Below are 21,276 nucleotides of genomic sequence, written 5' to 3'. Positions count from 1 at the left end.
ATGATTGGACCTAGATGACCACTCCATCACCCATCTCTGATTGTGAAGATTCACATGACAGACCAAATTAATGGCATTCAATCAATCAAAGCCAAAATAGGGAGGAAACCTGGAACTGTTAGCCATGTGTCTCTTCTTTGCAATCCTCATACACATAGTCCTGATTGGTTGCTTGGTTGATTGAATAGATGACTGATAATATTGTGCAAAATGGAATGATGAAGCGTTTTTGGATTGATATACTGAAAGTCACACAAGGACACAAATCTTTAATAAGCAAGTTTATTGCAAAAAGTAAGAAAGCGATTGAGAAAGAATTCTAGCAGTTATGTACAGGAAGTCCTCAACGTACAACCACAATTGAAGCTGGAGCCTCATCACTAAGAGATGGCATTGTTAAGTGGGTAAGACCCAATTTTGCAACCATTTTGATTTGCAGTCATACAGTGAAACCATCTTCCTGCTGGTTTTGCTTCTGAGAGGAACCCTGGGAAGATTGCAAATGGTGACTTTGGGGCACCATAAATAGCTGCCACCCATGTTTTGATCATAGGATTACAGGAACACGGAAACAGTCGTATGTGCGTGGATTGCTTGCAAGACACTTTTTTCAGCATTGTCATAATTTCAAAGAGAAACGGTCGTAATTTGAGGACTACTTGTATCAAATAGAAACGCTTACTTAGCATGAAATCAAATTTGATTCCTAAAGGTCGTCTTCCCTGCCACACATTCCAATGGACTGAAAATCATTCCTTTTCACTGTGGTTTATTTCTAACAAGTTGTACATGGGCTGAAATCAGATCGAGCCCATCCAACCTCTAAACTCTAATAAAGCAGATCCTGTTTTAGCTGTGTCACCACTTTGCTCTTCATCTGATTATTGGACTCATTGATTTTCTGTGTTTGCTTAATCATCTGAAGCATCATCTAATCAAACAGCCTGATTTTCACAACATTGAGCCCCCCCAAAAGAAACCACAGATCAAACCAGGATTAAAACTAACAGCATTTTTTTCCATATGTGGAACAACTAAGCTCCTAGGTTTCTACTTTGCTTTCATTTGCTCAGTTTTGAGCTTCGTTACAAGCACTGTTGAAAAGATCAATTTCTTCTTTCCCGTACAAAGTAGCAAGTAGTGCTTGCAGCTCCTTCAACGTAAGATGGTCTACGTTATCCTTATCATTTTCAGCAATGACAGCCCAGGATCTTCTGCGATTGTTTTGAAGCACACAACAACCTGCAGCCCAGATATGACTGGGTACATTCACTCGGTTGTTGATGGATTTATTCCCGGGCACTGGACCCTCAATGACATATGTATGCTGGCATCCTGCTGCATTTATATTTTCTTCATATATTCTCCATTGTCCATTATTGAGTTGGCGTAACTGGGGCAGGATGTTGGTTAAGGTGAAGGTGGCATCTTTGCTATCCTGATCTGGTTGATGGGACGGTGGTACCGTGTGTCCCTTGTCGTACATGACCTAGGCTGACGTAACCGCGGAATTGCATCTGTTGATAAAGCGAGGTGGCAGACCACATTAAACATTGGAAACAAACAACCCCAAGCAAAAGAAATAGCCGTGTACATCTGGCACCTGCCCTGTTCAATTCCAGAGAAGAAAGTCGTAAAGATTTGTAGGTGTGATAGATACGTGTCAGGCAAAGTTGCAATGAGCAAAGAAAAGACAATTTGCAAGAGAATAAAGAGATTAGGACAAGTTGTAAAAAGCAATGATAAAGAAAAGATGATCTCCAATGGGTAACATAATATAAGGTGTAGTCAACAATCTTACCACAAATTCAGATACAGGTATCGATCTCCTCCTAATCCAAAGTTTAATAACATAGCAACGGAATAAAAACAAATAAGAGAATAACAGAGTTGGAAAAGATCTTGGAGGTCTTCTAGTCCATCCCTTGCTCAAGCAGGAGACCCTATACCATTTCAGACAAATGGTTGTCCAATCTCTTCTTTAAAACTTCGAATGTTGGAGAATTCCCAACTCCTGGAGGCAAGTTGTTCTACCGTTTTATTGTTCTCACTATTGTTCTCAGGAAATTTCTCCTTAGTTCTAGGTTAGGTTAGAGTTGGGTTAGAGTTAGGGTATCTCTTTGGTAAGTTTCCATCCATTGTTTTTCGTCCTGCCTTCAGGTGTTTTGGAGAATAATTTGCCCCCCTCTTCTTTGTGGCAGCCCCTCAAATATTGGAACACTGCTATCGTGTCACCCCCAATCCTTCTTTTAAATAGACTAGACATACCCAATTCCTGCAACTGTTCTTCATCTGTTTTAGCCTCCAGTCCCCTAATCATCTTTCTTGCTCAAATGATCAAACAATAAAAGACACTGATTACAGGCGAGAATTGAACAACAGAAAACATTGGTTCTCCTAACATTACACAAGTGGCAAATGTATGAGTTCCAATGCTTTCCTTCCCTGACAGGTCTCTATCATCCTTAAAATTTACTAGTATATTCCTACATCTTCAGAATGCACACTCTATTATTCAGTTCATGAATAGGCCACTTTTTGTACATTAAAAAGGAAAGCTTTGGCTAGAAATAGCAATAGCAATAGCAATAGCAATAGCAGTAGACTTATATACCGCTTCATAGGGCTTTCAGCCCTCTCTAAGCGGTTTACAGAGAGTCAGCATATTGCCCCCAACAATCTGGGTCCTCATTTTACCCACCTCGGAAGGATGGAAGGCTGAGTCAACCCTGAGCCGGGTTCAGCCGGTGAGATTTGAACCGCTGAACTGCTGATCTAGCAGTAGCCTGCAATGCTGCATTTAACCACTGCGCCACCTTGGCTCATCATGGTTTCCTAAACCACCAAAGAAGGCATGGATGCTGCGAAATCTCTGAAATCTTCCCAGGGTTCCCACTGGTTCCCACCAGTTGAAAGTTCATGATCTTGCCCCCACACTCACAAGTCCATCACATGCTCCAATCTTCCACTGCCACGCTGGCAGCTCCACCCATCCAGTTCCGGTCAGGCTCAGAAGGTGTAGAGAAGAAAAGATGACCTGGGGCTTTTAGAAAGGAATTTTTTATTTTGACAATAACACATTCTACTCCTTACTATTCCCCCTCCCAATTACCCCACTAATGAAAAAGCATAGAAATATAATAGAGAGTGGGGCAGGCCAAAGATCCTACAAGGAAGCGGCTGCAGGCCTGACACAAGGATTGCACTAATGTCAAAGAAATGATGGAATCCAATAATTGAAGAATGGATTCCGTTGGAAAGGATAACAGTTAGAACAATGAATCAGGGGGACAACTTGCTCCCAGAAATTGTGGATGCTGTAAGAATTCTCTTGGCTTCATTAATATAATATTTCCCATACTTTGATTTCTATTCCTCTCTGGGAAATTGCCTCTTTGTTATGTTTGCTCTTTGCGACGTGACTAGATCCACGTCTTCCTAATATTTACTCAGCCTTGTTCTGGAATTGAATGGGACCGCGGCTAAATACATATAATCTGTGGGCTACTTTTTAGTTTTTGGTTATTAGCATACAAAGGTTTACCCCGGCTGCCTCCGCCCTTTACCCACAGAGTCAGTTCCACAGAAATGGGACCCTAGGCCATGGACCTGTCACGTCAACAAAGGATCAGCCATGCATTAATTTCTATGGAAAGATAACAGGACCAACTTTTTTACAATGAAAAGGAGGACAAATAAATTGAAACAAAATCGTAAATAAAAGAAATATTTTATTCATTGCAACAATAATACACTATAATATGATACATGCATAATAAAAATGTTTGTAACATTTTATATTGTAATTATGCTTACATGCCTGTTAATTATTATTTAAATGAGTACTTTTCAATTGAATTAATATTTTTTATCAATGTATCATCTTCTAACAATATATTGGAAACATCTGAACATGAAATATCCTTCATATTGAATTTTACGGCAAGTGCTGCAGCTAGAGTATCAACATTCAATCTCGATTTCTCACTTGTCCAAAAATCATTGGCAATTGAAAAAACTCTTTCAACTGCTGCATTAGTTCCAGGGCAGCACAACGTAAATTGAACAAGTATAAATAAATTATCACATGGAATATGTTCATTTTTGAAATGGCTGAAAATATCCACCCATCTTTTATCAATTTCAATGGGTTGATTTTCCTGTTCTATTAATTTTTCAGAATTTAAATATACATTCAGTCTTCTAATTTCTTCAAAGAGACAATTGTTGTCTATTTTAATGTCTGGCATTTCTTTAGATAAAAACTCAAGAGAAGATTCAATATCTGTCCAATATACTTGTGATGAAGTCAACAAACACCATTGAAAACTGTTATTTCCCGTGATGTTTGTTTCAGACCATTCTTCGATACATTGAAAACATGTTTGGTAAAAATTCTGCACTTCTTTGATAAACTTTTCCGTTATGCCGGGATTTGATTCCTCTAAGTCTTGTATTAACAGCTGTGTGACTAATTTAACAACTGCAGTGATTCACATCAAGGCAAAAGGTCGTAAAATGGAGGAAGACTGGCTTAACATTCTCTTGGTAAACAAAGTGTTGCCTGGGTTTTCTCCCTTTTACATTCTCTCATATACATAATTCATTTTGCATCGTATTACCATTTCCAATTTCAACCATATCGTTTTTGAACTTCCCATATTTCCACCTTAAAACTGATTTTTCTTAACACATAAACAACATCATTTTTGCCCCTTCAAAAAGAAACCAAATTTATCATTTCATTTTCCATTTGTTATTCTATTGTCTATAGGTAGCATATATCCTCAAACTCAATTTTAATATAAGAAGCATTTTACTTAATTAGTTATCCACAATTAACAATGTGACTGTAATTCCCTCACTTCTTATTTAGCTCATTAACAGAATTAACATAGGTGTTTCATTTTATTCTACTAATATATCCTTTCTTTCCCTTCCTCCTTTTTTAACCATTTTCTCAGCGTGTGTCTTACTCTCTTTAATGTTCCACTTTTCATCAATTTTCTGGTTGTCCTTTTATCCCATACTCTTAAATTCCTTTTTTCCCCCTACATGTATTGTATCTTTTCTTCTGAATCTTTTCTATCATTCTTCGGTAAATTATTTGGGTTGGCCAGTCTTTCTCTCTAATTGTTAAAAGAGGTCTAAATTTATTGTACTTTAAGATTGACTCCAAGGGACGCGGTGGCTCAGTGGCTAAGACACTGAACTTGTCTATCAGAAATGTCGGCAGTTCAGTGGTTCAAATCCCTTTTAGGAAGAGATTGGACAGCCCTTTGTGGGAAACGGGATAGGGTTTCCTGCCTGACCTCCAAGGTCTCTTCCAACTCTGTTACAACAGAGTTGTCTTTCTGACAGGAGAAAGTTGTCACGTGGGAAGTTGGCTCAGCTGGACTTTACGTGTCCTAGGCCAATCCAACCTCAAGGCCTTGTTAACTTGCTAAATCAGAGCTTGATCACCGTTCTTTCTCTTTTTCAGGCAGAAAAGTCCCACTAGAAAGGCCAAGCGAGAGCTAGACTGTAAGAATTCTCTTGGCTTCAGTAATATAATATTTCCCATACTTTGATTTCTATTCCTATCTGGGAAATTGCCTTTTTGTTATGTTTGCTCTTCATGACGTGACTAGATCCACATCTTCCTAATATTTGCTTGGCCTTGTTCTGCAATTGAATAGGACCGGGGCTAAATACATATAATCTGTGGGATACTTTTTAGTTTTGGGTTATTAGCACCCGCCCTTTACCCACAGAGTCAGTTCCACAGAAATGGCACCCTAGGACAAGCACCTGCCACGTCAACAAAGGATCAGCCAAGCATTCATTTCTATGGAAAGATAAGAGGAAATAGCTATAATATAAATCTTGGAGCAGGGCTTCGATCAGCATTGGGACTCTTCTCTCTCTACTTGACTTCTTCTGCTCTCCAAGCAAGAGACTGGTTGCACCTGTGAGTATTGTGCTGGGTAAGCCACTGTTGGATGTTTTGTTATGGGCTGCAGCTGTTGTCATAACCTTCTTGTGCAAATGCTTGAATTATGCGCTTTCCATCCTGGATACAGTCACTGTTTTTTTTATAGATGGCAGCTTTTGGTTACTACAACTCAATCTTCTATCAGAAACATTAGATTAATTATGGTTAATGTGGGCAAAGAATTTTATGCATCTAATCCTCTTGCTGCCACAAAGCACAGACAGGGAATTCCCCCTAATATCTGGGTTTCTTGCCTGTGGATTTGTCAGACACAGAGGCGATAGAATTGCTGAGTATTATGCGCATCAGGCAACAAAACCTACACTGAAAGCTGAATTGACTCAGAAAGCTACACTGGTAAGACCACCCTTGGAATGCCCTGCCCTTCCTTCTCTTCTATCCAGAAATGTAAACAATCTGCTTGGCCTCCATCTGAACATGTGGAACACCTGGACTTTATGAGCCATTGGGTATATTCAACCTCAAACTGATTCTCCCATTGCTAAATAAAAGTCTTTCTTCTTCTTCTTCTCCTCCTCCTCCTCCTCCTCCCCCCTCTCCCTTTTCTCGCTCTCTCTCTCTCTCTCCATCTCTCTCTCTCTCTGTTTTGGCAGAAACGTTCTACTTGAAGGACCAACCGACCAAGAACACGGCCATGTTGCTTCTGTGGATCCCCTCCCTGGCTGCCTCCTTTCTCCTGCCTGCAACTGGGGAAGTGGGGAGCAGTTTCCAACGCTGCAGTCAGTTCTTCTTGGGTGGAAACCCCCCCTCCAACCTGGTGCCACTGAATCCAGCCAGTATCTGCCAGTACTATAAGGGCAGCTATCGATTTGCCACTATGTACGACACAGCAGGGCGCATCCCCCTGTTCTCAGCCTATAAATATCATAATGCTCCAGGTGTATCACCGGTGGATTGGAAGATTGAACCACAGGTAAAAGGAGTTCCTATTTTGAAACGAAGCCTTCATGAAATGGAGGTCACCTTAGAGAAGGGGTCTCAAACTGGATTTCTCCAAGGGCTGGATCAGCATTGTAGTTGTCCTCTGAGGGCTGGCCAGGAGGGAGGGGGAGACGGACGGCAGATTGGACCAATCCTTTGGTATTTCCAGGGCCCCATGGGCCAGATATAAGCCCTTGAGTTTCACATCTCTACCTTAGAGGAACAGTCACTGGATAGGAAATAAGACAAGACTTAAGAATTATTTGTACACAATTAATCTCAGGAGCTTTTAGAAGCTTGGCTGTAAGAATTCTGCTGTCCACATTGGTGAGGTCCCCTTTCCAACTTTCCCCAAAGAAGCAAACTCAGGGTGCCCAGAACCCCAAATTTCAAGCTGAAGCAATGTGTATTCTCTTGCTATAGGACAGTTTCAAGCAGGCTCCCCAAGAGGTCAGTCAGGGCCCTCAATTTCCAGATTTCCCACAAACTGCCACAAATATGGAAAGTGCCATGGAAACGTATCCCGCACCCAATTCCCTGTTTGGCTCATGGTAGATTTTTAACCAGATTCAGCGTATTTGATTCCATGTGTGAATGCTAATCGGGCACATTGCTTTCTGTTCCATATTCATAGCTTGCACTGCCTAGCGATCGTCACAGAAAAAGCATGGAATCGGAAAGGACCTGCCGAATCAACCCACGTGACCTGGCAAAAAGACAGGCTGTGTGGAGCGATTATGAGAACATTTTCCAATACGACCTGGGACAGTTGGCACCAGCATCCCACCAACCGTATGGAGATAGCAAAGCTGCAACCTACACCTTAACCAACATCGTGCCCCAGTTTCAGGAACTCATGAATGGAGAATGGGACGATTTCTTAAGTACTATGAGCCAAAGTACTGAAGGATGCCGTGAAACATTCGTCATTGTGGGCGTGGTGCCCGGTGACGATTCCATCTCTGGTGGCCGAGTGAATAAGCCCAGCCATATCTGGGCTGCAGTTTGTTGCGTGACCAAAAAGGAGCAAAAACAGGGCTTCGGAGTCTTTGCTGAAAATAATCAGGATAGGGTAGAAAGGTTTAACCTGAAGGACCTGGAAAAGAAACTTAACGAAAAATACGGGAAGGAAGGAATTAATCTTTTCAATGGTGATTGCTATTGATAAGATTAATAATCCATAAGGTCATTCTCTATCTTCCAAATAGAATTCACAGAGCAAAAAAAAAAAGACAAAAAAAGCAAAGTATATCCGTAGCAGCTTAGTTCTTCAACCTATGGAATGAATGCAGTTATTATAATCCTAGTTTGATCCGTATAGTTTTTTGGGGCTCAATCTTGTGAAAAGTCAAGATGTTTGATTAGTTTGTGGTTCAGATTATGGAGCAAACCCAGAAAATAAAATAATCCAATCATGAGATGAAGGGTTCAATGATGGCACAACTAACAGTTTCCTGTCGTTGTACAGTGCGGGTGGGAAGAAGATCCTTAGGAATCAAATTTCATTTTATGCTAAATCAGGCTTTGATTTGACACAGGTAGTTCTCAATTTACAACCATTCAACAACTATTTGTATTTATGACAAGACTAAAAAAACTACTTACAATCTATGTATGACTGTTGCAGTGCCCCATGGTCCCATGGTCAAAATGTGGATGCTTGGCCTGTGTTTAGGATGGGTGCAGAATCCTGAAGATTGTGTAAATTGGGTGTGACCCACTTCGCAATAACATCGCTTAGTGACAGAGTTCCAGTTCCAATTGTGGTTGAAAGTTGATGCCTTTCTGTACGTAATTGCTTGAATGTTTTCTCTATTGCTTTCTTAGTTCTTGCAATAAACTTGCTTATCAAAGATCTGTTTCCTTGTGTTGCTTTAGAGTACAATCAATCGAGAATAACTTCAATATCCGCTTTTGCACAGTATTATCAATCAGCCAATCCATCAATTTATCAATCAATCAATCAATCAATCTATCTATCAGGGGTATGTCTATGGGGAGGGGGGAGCAGAGAAAAGGTACATTGCCAATACTTCCAGTTTTCTTCCCCCGGATGTTGGCCTTGATTGATTGATTCAAGGTCATTAAGTTGGTGTCAGATCTCTTATGTGTCAGATGGAGGCTTCCATCAAGTCCTTCATTGCTCTGCTACCCCATGAGAAATGTCCCCAGAATGGCTGGTAAAATCTGCACCCCAATCTTTCCCACAGGCAGGGCAACTCAGTCAGTAGCCGTGTTCCAATATCTCAGAGGCTGCTCCAAAGTCCCTGGATTGGGGGGTGGGGAGGGAGAGGAAGCGTTTTCCTGAAACTCTGGTAAAGGAAGTGCCTAGCAAAGCAGAAGGACCAATGAGAATCCTCCCTTCTTCCGCATCATCGGTCTCCGGGCAGAGTCTCCCTTGACTTCACCTGATGGGGGAGAGAGTTCAACACAGAGAGAGAAGCGGAGCAAGTGGGAGGGGGATATTTTCAGGGGGGGGCACAGTTCAAGGGGTGTTCAGGCCAGTCCTGGAGGGGAGACCGATGACGCTCAAGCAGGGAGAATTCCCATTGGTGCTGCCGCTGGTTCGTTCCCTTCCCACTAATATCAAAGAAATGGTGGAATGGAATCATTAAAGAAAGGGTTCAGTTAGAAAGGATAACAGTTAGAACAATGAATCAAGGGAACAACTTGCTCCCAGAAGTTGTGGATGCTCCAACATTGGACGCTTTTAGGAAGAGATTGGACAGACCTTTGTGGGAAATGGGATAGGGGTTTCGGCCTGACCTCCATGGTCTCCCCATAGCCAGTCCCCTAATCATCCTGGTTGCTCTTCTCTGCACTCTTTCTAGGGTCTCCCAACATCTTTTTTATAGTGTGGTGACCAAAACTGGATGCTGGATTGCAGGAGGGATAGCCCCAAGGACGTGTGTGTGTGAGAGAGAGAGAGAGACAGAGAGACAGAGAGAGAGGGAGGGAGGGAGGGAGGGAGGGAGAGAGAGAGAGAGAGAGAGAGAGAGAGAGAGAGAGAGAGAGAGAGAGAGAGAGAGAGAGAGAGGAGACACCCCAGGACTCCCCAGCCAGCCATCTCAGAGACCCCCAAGTCTTTGCTGGCCTGGGGGCTGCACGTCCCCTTCAGAAATCCACTACAGCCCACTCCACACTGATCTCGGGGAGTGCAAAAAGAAGTCCACACTCCCCTTCCTCTCCTTTTCTCTTTCCTCCCTCTCATTCTTTCCTTCCTTTTCCTTTCTCTCCCCACCCTTCCCTTCTTTGACTGTTTACCATTTAGCTTGCCTTCCAGCTCTATCACAACTCGCCACAGATGGATCACCATGAGCTGCTCACCAAGGACAACCTGTCATGGCCAGCTTTTCCTGAAACAACTGGCCATGGAACAAGATGTCAGGCTTCCAAATATCCTCCAGAATTAAATCAGAGTCCAAGGCAGAGCTTCCCTCAAAGTTCCCGTTCATTAATAGAGACACGTTGGTACATCTGAAATCTTCCCAGGGTTCCCACCCAGTTGAAAGTTCATGATCTTGCCCCCACACTCACAAAGTTACAACGATGCTGAAAAAAGAGACTTATGACCATTTTTCACACTTATGACCATGGCAGCATCCCCATGGTCATGTGGTATACATTCAGATACTTGGCAACTGGTTCACATTTATGACGGTTGCAGCGTCCCTGGGTCACATGATCCCCTTTTACGACATTCTAACCAGCCAAGTCGATGGCGAAACCAGATTTCACTTAACAGTGGAGACTCTAGAAAGAGTGCAGAGAAGAGCAAGAAAGAGGATTAGGGGACTGGAGGCTAAAATGGTGGCAGGAACTGGGCATGTCAGGTTTAATGAAAAGAAGGACTAGGGGAGACATGATAGCAGAGCTCCAATATCTCAAGGGATGCCACAAAGAAGAGGGAGTCAAGCTATTCTCCAAGGCACCTGAGGGTAGAACAAGAAACAATTGGTGGAAACTAATCAAGGAGAGAAGCAACTTAGAACTGAGGAGAAATTTCCTGGCATTTAGAACAATTAACCAGTGGAACAGAAGTTGCCTCCAGAAGTTGTGAATGCCCCAACACTGGAAGTCTTTAAGAAGATGTTGGATAGCCATTTGTCTGAAACGGTATAGGGTTTCCTGCCCAGGCAGGGGGTTGGACTAGAAGACCTCCAAGGTCCCTTCAAACTCTGCTATTGTATTATATTGTATTAACAGCCATGTAACTAATTTAACAACTGCAGTGGTTCACTTCAAGGCGCAAGGTCGTAAAATGGAGCAAGGCTGGCTTAACATGTTTCTCACTTAGCATACATTTTGGGCTCAACTGTGGTCGTAAATAAAGATATTTTACATCCATATTTTATAGCAAACAAGATAGGTAAGCAGGAGCATCATGAGGTAAATCTCTGAGCGCACGGCATACAGGGAAGAAAATGGCGGGAAAACAAGGAAACGCCCCTTTTACGCCCATAGCAACCAATCACAGCTCAGATTGCCTCACGCAGGAGCCAGCACTCTTCAATCAATCAAGCACAACTGGGTGTTCTGGCTCCCTGCACAACCCTTCACTGCTCCAGCTACTAAATTGAAATACATCTTAACACAAATATTGTGGAAATCGACCCGTTGTTATACATCTGGCAGATTCTGGCTGGTTTTATTGGCACCAGTTTGGGGTTTTTCCCCCCCCAAGAAGAATTAATTGTAGGGTCTGAAACGGCCCCCCAGCTCCCCAGTTGCAGGCAGAGAAAGGGGAGCCTGGTTGATGGTTCCTTGATCCGGGTATTATTACCTCCCTGATTATGTTTTTTACAAGTAATTTTTATTTTATTTTTTTGTTACAAATTTTAAATTCTCTTGGTAAACAAAGTGTTGCCTGGGTTTTCTCCCTTTTACATTCTCTCATATACATAATTCATTTTACATCATATTACCATTTCCAATTTCAGCCATAGCATTTTTGAACTTCCCATATTTCCACCTTAAAACTGATTTTTCTTAATACATAAACAACATCATTTTTGCCCCTTCAAAAAGAAACCAAATTTATCATTTCATTTTCATTCTCCGCTTCTCTCTCTGCGCCGAATTCTCTCCTCCATTAGGTGAAGTCAAGGGAGACTCTGCCCGGAGACCGATGATGCAGAAGAAGGGAGGATTCCCATTGGTCCTTCCACTTTCCTGGGCTCTCCCTTTCCCGAAGTTCCAGGAAAACTCTTCCTCTCCCCACAATCCAGACCCACCGGTTTCGCCTCTGGGGCTGCGGCGATATTGGAACACTGCTAATGACCGAGTTGCCCTGACTGTGGGAAAGATTGGGACGCAGATTTTACCAGCCCTGGGAGGGCTATTTGTCATAGGATAGCAGAGCAATGAAGGACTTGATGGAAGCCTGCATCTGTCTCGGTGACCTGGCTTATAACAGATCTGACACCAACGTTTTTTTATAAAAAATGTTATTTTAAACACATCAACAAACACATCACTTAAAACAACACAGGAACTAGAAGTTCCATCATACATCATGCAGCAATTTCCCTATTTCTTATTTCTGTTATCTAATCATTTATACCATTTCCCCCAAATAAAATAGTATTCTGATTCGGCATTTCCTTGTATTTCCTTCCTCCATTTGTCCATCTCCATGCATTCTAAAATCGTTCTTATCACCTCATCTTCCTTTGCTACTGCATTGTTCTTCCAATTTTAGGCATACTTTATTCTGGCTGCAGTTATAATATGTAGAATTTGATGCAATATTTCTCTGCTATACTTTTTTGTTGTTATACCTAATAAAAATATTTACAGCTTCCGGTTTATATGACCCCCCCCATTATTTCTTCGTGTCATTTTTTAATTTGGTCCAGAATTTTTTTGCCATCTCGCATGGCCACCATGTATGGTAGTGAGTCCCATATTATTTTTTACACTTCCAACACGTCGGTGATATATTTGGGAACATATTTGCAAGCCTCGTAGGAGGGACACCAAATTAATGAGCTTTAATCAATCAATCAAGGCCAAAATAAGAAAAAAAAATCTGCAAATATTTGCAATGTGCTATTTCTCTGCTCCTACCCCCTAGAAATACTCCTGATTGATTGATGAATCGATTTATCAATCGACTGATTAGCTGATGGATCATACTGTGCAAATTGAATGTTCAAGTTTTTCTAGATTGATTGTACTCCAAAGTGACACATGGACACAGATCTTTGATAAGCAAGTTTATTGCAAGAACTAAGAAAGCAATAGAGAAAGCATTCAAGCAATTACGTACAGAAAGGCATCAACTTTCAACCACAATTGGAACTGGAACTCTGTCACTAAGCAATGTTATGATGAAGTTGGTCACTTCCAATTTTCACAACCTCTGGGACACTGCAACCATCGTAAATACAGGTCAAACATCCACATTTTGACCCTGGGACACCACAACAGTCATACATAGATTGTAAGTAGTTTTTTTTAGTGTTGTCATAAATTCAAACCATTCAAAGTGGTTTTAAATTGAGAACGACCTGTGTCAAATCTAAGCCCTATTTAGCATGAAATGAAATTTGATTCCTAAGGATCTTCTTCCCACACACACAGTGTAAGCCCTTCCAAATTGTGATAAACAAAACACAGTTTTAGCTGAGTCATCATTGCACCCTTCATCTCATTATTGGGTTAATTTATTTTCTGGGTTTGCTCCATAATCTGAACCAGAAACCAATCAAATATCTTGAATTTTCATAAGATTGAGCCCCAAAAAATGATGCGGATCAAACTTGAATTATAAGAACTGCATTCATTCCATATGTTGAAGAACTAAGATATACTTTCTTTTCTTTTCTCTGTAAACTCTGTTTTGCATACAGATTATTAATTATTAATCTTATCAGTAGCAGTCACCATTGAAAAGATTAATTTTTTCCTTCCCGTATTTGTCATTAAGTTTATTTTCCAGGTCCCTCAGGTTAAACTTTTCTACCTTATCCTCATTATTTTCAGCAATGGCTCCGAAGGCCTTTTTTTTGTGCTTTTTGGTCAGGCAACAAACTGCAGCCCAGATATGACTGGGCCTATTCACTCGGCCACCAGAGATGGAATCATCACCGGGCACCACGCCCACAATGACGAATGTTTCACGGCATCCTGCTGCGCTTTGGCTCATATTACTTAAAAAATGATCCCATTTTGCATTACTGAGATTCTGAAACTGGGGCACGGTGTTGGTTAGGGTGTAGGTTGCAGCTTTGCTATCGGCATACTGTTGGTGGGATGCTGGCGCCAACTGTCTCTTGTCGTATGGGAAAGTGTAATCTTCCGATACAGCCTGGCTTTTTGTAAGTTCACGGGGGTTGATTCCAGAGGTGTTTTGCAATTTCATGCTTATTCTGTGACGATCGGAAGGCAGTGCAAGCTATGAATATGGAATGGCAACCAATAGGCCCGATTAGCATTCACACGAAACGCTATCAAATACGCTGAATCTGGTTAAACATCTACCCTGAGTCAACCAGGGAATGGGGTGTGGGATATGCTTCCATGGCACTTTAGATAATTGGGGCAGTTTCTGGGAAATCTGGAAACCTGGTCATCCAGGCCATAAACAGGGCATGATGGGGTGTGCGTGGGGGGCCCCATCCTGTTTTTGCCAGAAGAGTGCTGCAGGAGGTGTCTCATCTGCCATCCGTCTCCCCCTCCCTCCTGGCCGGCCCTCTGAGGACAACTACAATGCTGATCCAGCCCTCGGAGAAATCCAGTTTGAGACCCCTTCTCTAAGGTGACCTCCATTTCATGAATGTTTAGATTCAAAATAGGAACTCCTTTTACCTGTGGTTCAATCTTCCATTCCACCGGTGATGCACCTGGATTATGATGATATTTATAGGCTGAGAACAGGGGGATGCGCCCATATCTGTCGTACATTGTGGCAAATCGATAGCTGCCCTTATAATACTGGCAGATTCTGGCTGGATTCAGTGGCACCAGGTTGGAGGGGGGGTTTCCACCCAAGAAGAACTGACTGCAGCGTCGGAAACTGCTCCCCACCTTCCCAGTTGCAGGCAGGAGAAAGGAGGCAGCCAGGGAGAGGATCCACAGAAGCAACATGGCCGTGTTCTTGGTCGGTTGGTCCTTCAAGTAGAACTTTTCTGCCAAAAGAGAGAGAGAGAGAGGGAGAGGGAGGAGGAGGGAGGAGGAGGAGGAGGAGGAGGAGAAGGAGAAGAAGAAGATGAAGATGATGAAGATGATGATGAAGAAGAAGAAGACTGCCATCTATGCAAATAACAGTGACTGTATCCAGGATGGAAAGCACATAATTCAAGCATTTGCACAAGAAGGTTATGACAACAGCTGCAGCCCATAACAAAACACCCCACAGTGGCTTACCCAGCAGAATACTCACAGGTGCAACCAGTCTCTTGCTTGGAGAGCAGAAGAAGTCAAGCAGAGAGAGAAGAGTCCCAATGCTGATCGAAACCCTGCTCCGAGTTTTATATTATGGCTATTTCCTCTTATCTTTCCATAGAAATGAATGCATGGCTGATCCTTTGTTGACGTGGCAGGTGCTTGTCCTAGGGTGCCATTTCTGTGGAACTGACTCTGTGGGTAAAGGGCGGGTGCTAATAACCCAAAACTAAAAAGTAGCCCACAGATTATATGTATTTAGCCCCCGTCCCATTCAATTCCAGAACAAGGCCGAGCAAATATTAGGAAGATGTGGATCTAGTCACGTCATGAAAAGCAAACATAAAAAAAAGGCAATTTCCCAGAGAGGAATAGAAATCAAAGTATGGAAAATATTATATTAAGGAGGCCGAGAATTCTTACAGCATCCACAACTCCTGGGAGCAAGTCGTCCCCCTGATTCATTGTTCTAACTGTTATCCTTTCCAACGGAATCCATGTGATGGACTTGTGAGTCGGGGGACAAGATCATGAACTTTCAACTGGGTGGGAACCCTGGGAAGATTTCAGATTCGCAGCATCCATGCCTTCTTTGGTGGTTTAGGAAACCATGATGTCTTTCTAGCCAAAGCTTTCCTTTTTAATGTACAAAAAGTGGCCTATTCATGAACTGAATAATAGAGCGTGCATTCTGAAGATGTAGGAATATACTTGTAAATTTTAAGGATGATACAGACCTGTCAGGGAAGGAAAGCATTGGAACTCATACATTTGCCACTTGTGTAATGTTAGGGAGAACCAATGTTTTCTATTGTTCAATTCTCACCTGTAATCGGTGTCTTTTATTGTTTCAGCATTTGAGCAACAAAGATGATTAGGGGACTGGAGGCTAAAACATATGAAGAACAGTTGCAGGAATTGGGTATGTCTAGTCTATTTAAAAGAAGGATTAGGGGTGACATGATAGCAGTGTTCCAATATTTGAGGGGCTACCACAAAGAAGAGGGGGGCAAATTATTCTCCAAAACACCTGAAGGCAGGATGAAAAACAAGGGATGGAAACTTACCAAAGAGATACCCTAACTCTAACCCTGCTCCAAGATTGAACTTTTCTGTTCCATGTCTGAAGGAATAAACCCTTAACTGTGCTTGTGATATTTGACCTAGCCGACCTTTTTGTAGAACTGACTCTGTGGAAGCCAACACCCCAAAGCTAAAAAGCAGCCCTCAGATCACCTGTACATGGCACCTGTCCCTTTACATTCCCCAGAAGGGGCGAGTAAAAAAATCAGCAAAGTGTGGCCAAGTTGCAAAGAGAGAACATCAAGGAAGAAATATTTTCCAAAAGAGGAAGAAGAATCAAAGTGTAGGAAATACAATATAAGGTGTAGTCAAACAGGCGAACAGAATTCAGAATCAGAATTGAGCTGGAAGGGACCTTGGAGATCTTCTAGTCCAACCCCCTGCTCAAACATTTGATTCTACACCATTTCAGACAAGTGGCTGTCCAGTCTCTTCTTCAAAACTTCCAGGGATGAAGCAGCCACAACTTCTGGTGGCAAGCTGTTCCACTGGTTAAATTGTTCTTATAAGCCCAGCTCCTGGGAACCCTGAGACTAATTATGTAGAAATAAGTTTCTTTAAGTTCACTATCTTGACATATTTCCTGTTTCTTTAAGGTCATCTCCATGTCATGAATGTTTAGCTATAAAACAAGAACTCCTTTTACTGCGGTTGAATCTTCCAGTCACGTCTTCTTCCGGCCCCACCAGATTGATAGTTAAATACCAAAACTCTGAGGATGCGCCAATCTCTATTGTACCGTCAGGGAATTGCACAACAGATGTCCAAATGAAGCCAGAGACATTGACATGTACTTGTAGTTTTATATAGGTTGTCCTTGCTACAGTTCACTTAATGACCATTCAAAGTTACAACGGCACTGAAAAAAGAGACTTATGACCATTTTTCACACTTATGACCATGGCCGCATCCCCATGGTCATGTGGTATACATTCAGATGCTTGGCAACTGGCTCACATTTATGACGGTTGCAGCGTCCTTGGGTCACATGATCCCCTTTTACGACATTCTAACCAGCCAAGTCGATGGCGAAACCAGATTTCACTTAACAGTGGAGACTCTAGAAAGAGTGCAGAGAAGAGCAAGAAAGAGGATTAGGGGACTGGAGGCTAAAATGGTCGCAGGAACTGGGCATGTCAAGTTTAATGAAAAGAAGGACTAGGGGAGACATGATAGCAGAGCTCCAATATCTCAAGGGATGCCACAAAGAAGAGGGAGTCAAGCTATTCTCCAAGGCACCTGAGGGTAGAACAAGAAGCAATGGGTGGAAACTAATCAAGGAGAGAAGCAACCTAGAACTGAGGAGAAATTTCCTGACAGTGAGAACAATTAATCAGTGGAACAGAAGTTGCCTCCAGAAGTTGTGAATGCCCCAACACTGGAACTCTTTAAGAAGATGTTGGATAGCCACTTGTCAGAAACGGTATAGGGTTTCCTGCCTAGGCAGGGGGTTGGAATAGAAGACCTCCAAGGTCCCTTCCAACTCTGCTATTGTATTGTATTGTATTAACAGCCGTGTGACTAATTTAACAACTGCAGTGGTTCACTTCAAGGCAAAAGGTCGTAAAATGGAGCAAGGCTGGCTTAACATGTTTCTCACTTAGCATACATTTTGAGCTCAACTGTGGTCGTAAATCGAGGACTACCTATGTAAATAAAGATATTTTACATCCATATTTTATAGCAAACAAGATAGTCAGGTAAGCAGGAACATCATGAGGTAAATCTCTGAGTGCACGGCATACAGGGAAGAAAATGGCGGGAAAACAAGGAAACGCCCCTTTTACGCCCATAGCAACCAATCACAGCTCAGATTGCCTCACGCAGGAGCCAGCACTCTTCAATCAATCAAGCACAACTGGGTGTTCTGGCTCCCTGCACAACCCTTCACTGCTCCAGCTACTAAATTGAAATACATCTTAACACAAATATTGTGGAAATCGATCCTTGTTGTTACACAACTGGCAGATTCTGGCTGGTTTCATTGGCACCATTTGGGGGTTTTCTTTCCTCCCAAGAAGAATTAATTGTAGGGTCTGAAACGGCCCCCCAGCTCCCCAGTTCCAAGCAGGAAAAGGGGAGCCTGGTTGATGGTTCTTTGATCCGGGTATTATTACCTCCCTAATTGTTTTTTTTTACAAGTAATTTTTTATTTTATTTTTTGTTACAAATTTTAAATTCTCTTGGTAAACAAAGTGTTGCCTGGGTTTTCTCCCTTTTACATTCTCTCATATACATAATTCATTTTACATCGTATTACCATTTCCAATTTCAGCCATATCATTTTTGAACTTCCCATATTTCCACCTTAAAACTGATTTTTCTTAACACATAAACAACATCATTTTTGCCCCTTCAAAAAGAAACCAAATTTATCATTTCATTTTCCATTTGTTATTCTATTGTCTATAGGTATATCCTCAAATTCAATTTTAATATAAGAAGCATTTTACTTAATTAGTTATCCACAATTAATAATGTGACTGTAATTCCCTCACTTCTTATTTAGCTCATTAACAGAATTAACATAGGTATTTCATTTTATTCTACTAATATATCCTTTCTTTCCCTTCCTCCTTTTTTAACCCTTTTCTCAGCGTGTGTCTTACTCTCTTTAATGTTCCACTTTTCATCAATTTTCTGGTTGTTCTTTTATCCCATACTCTTAAATTCCTTTTTTTCCTACATGTATTGTATCTTTATTTCTGAATCTTTTCTACCATTTTTCGATAAATAATTTGGGCAACCCTCCCTGGCATTTTTCTTTTTCGCTTTCTACTATTTATCTCTTTATTGTTGAGTTGTTCCTTTTTTGGATACCATTTCCCATTTTTCCTTTCTGCTCTTTCTGTGTCTCTCTAAATCTCAAGTTGTCTGATTTTTATTTTCAGCTTTTTTTCTACATTGTTAGCTTTTTGGATCTCATTTATATTCCTCTTTGTCAGTTCCTCTCCTGTTTCCTGTTCTATATATTCCAATGATTTTCCTGGTTCTTTAACACCTTTTAATGTTATACGTGCATCTTTTAAAATTTCCAGTAATTCTTCATACATCCCACACTCCATGTTCAAGTTTAACATTTTTTAAAATGGTACCTTTGTATTTTAACTCCAATTAATTAAGTCTCTCATCTTGTTTCCAGATTTTTCCATCTTTAATATCCAGTCCCAAAGTAGTACAATCTACTTCAAAAGTATTTTTACTTTCTTTCTCAGCCTAGCAAAACAAAGTCAGATGATAGGAAAGGGCCGTACACTCACTAAAATACTTTGTATTTTCCACTTATCTTTCCTATGTTCAAGGTTAAGGTTTTGGCAGCTGGGCTTTCAAGATGTTGCTCTGCTTTCTTTCCTCCAGTAGATAGCTTTTACCCTCCAACAATACAGTTAAATGAATAACCTGTTGAAATTTTCAGAAATCAAAAACTCTAAATCCACACAGAAAAATTATTCTCTTTTCTCCGAGTCTTTCCTTTTGTTGCTTTAAATTTCTCCAATTCCAATTATATTAGCCACAAACCTCTTGGGCAGTTAATATCCCCCCCCCCCTGTATTCCAAGTATCACTTAGCCGCTGTTTTCTGGACAAATCTCTTAAGCTTAATTTCACATTTCTTTACCCTTGGGTTGGCCAGTCTTTCTCTATAATTGTTAAAAGAGATCTAAATTTATTGTACTTTAAGATTGACTCCAAGTGACGCGGTGGCTCAGGGGCTAAGACACTGAACTTGTCTATCAGAAATGTCGGCGGTTCAGGGGTTCGAATCCCTAGCGCCACCTAACAGAGTGAGCTCCAGTTACTTGTCCCAGCTTCTGCCAACCTAGCAGTTCGAAAGCATGTAAAAATGCAAGTAGAAAAATAGGAAGGTAACAGTGTTTTGCGGGCCTTTGGCATTTAGCCATGCCAGCCACATGACCACAGATACGTCTTCAGACAGCACTGGCTTTTCAGCTTAGAAACAGAGGTGAGTACCGCCCCCTAGAGTCGGGAATGACTAGTACATATATATGAGAGGGGAACCTTTACCTTAAGATTGACACCAGCTGAGGATATGAAGAAATCAATGCTTTTTTTTTAGCAAGTGTGAAACTGACTTCTTCTTGGTCTCTGGCAGTATCTTTTCCAAGGCCAGAAAAGTGAATCCACTCCTTTTACCCTCCAGTTTAGATTCTCTGTTTTGGAAGGTGGAATTTAACTTGCAGTGGAAAAATTGTATCAAGGCCCCAATACTAGGCACACTTCTTTGGACTTAATCCACATTGGATCCAAATGTTTCTAGGTGAAGAACTCAAGAATTCAGGATTATTGGACTTAGATGACCACTCCATCACCCATCTCTGATTGTGAAGATTCATATGACAGACCAAATTAATGGCATTCAATCAATCAAAGCCAAAATAGGGAGGAAACCTGGAACTTTTAGCAATGTGTCTCTTCTTTGCAATCCTCATACACATAGTCCTGATTTGTTGATTGGTTGATTGAATAAATGACTGATAATTTTGTGCAAAATGGAATGATGAAGCGTTTTTGGATTGATATACTGAAAGTCACATAAGGATACAAATCTTTAATAAGCAAGTTTATTGCAAAAAGTAAGAAACCCATTGAGAAAGAATTCTAGCAGTTATGTACAGGAAGTCCTCAACGTACAACCACAATTGAATCTGGAGCCTCATCACTAAGAGATGGCATTGTTAAGTGGGTAAGACCCAATTTTACAACCATTTTGATTTGCAGTCATACAGTGAAACCATCTTCCTGCTGGTTTTGCATCTAAGAGGAACCCTGGGAAGATTGCAAATGGTGACTTTGGGGCACCATAAATACCTGCCACCCATGTTTTGATCATAGGATCACAGGAACACGGAAACAGTTGTATGTGCGAGG

General features: G+C 41.5%; 1 protein-coding gene across 1 annotated transcript; it reads left to right on the top strand.

The window, feature by feature from the left end:
- Nucleotides 1–6,615: 6,615 nt before the first annotated feature.
- On the top strand, nt 6,616–8,724 carry LOC148044016 (endonuclease domain-containing 1 protein-like). Its single transcript, XM_087722450.1, has 2 exons — nt 6,616–6,908; nt 7,551–8,724. The coding sequence occupies exons 1-2, from the start codon at nt 6,630–6,632 to the stop codon at nt 8,079–8,081; spliced, it is 810 nt and encodes a 269-aa protein (XP_087578576.1). The 5' UTR covers nt 6,616–6,629; the 3' UTR covers nt 8,082–8,724.
- Nucleotides 8,725–21,276: the final 12,552 nt, after the last annotated feature.

Source organism: Thamnophis sirtalis, unplaced genomic scaffold (genome assembly GCF_051295495.1).
Source record: "Thamnophis sirtalis isolate CommonGarterSnake01/CBP01778 unplaced genomic scaffold, rThaSir2_p1.2 scaffold_9, whole genome shotgun sequence".
NCBI lineage: Eukaryota > Metazoa > Chordata > Lepidosauria > Squamata > Natricidae > Thamnophis > Thamnophis sirtalis.
Note: the sequence above shows the minus strand (reverse complement) of the source record. Positions and strands in the feature narration are given on the sequence as shown.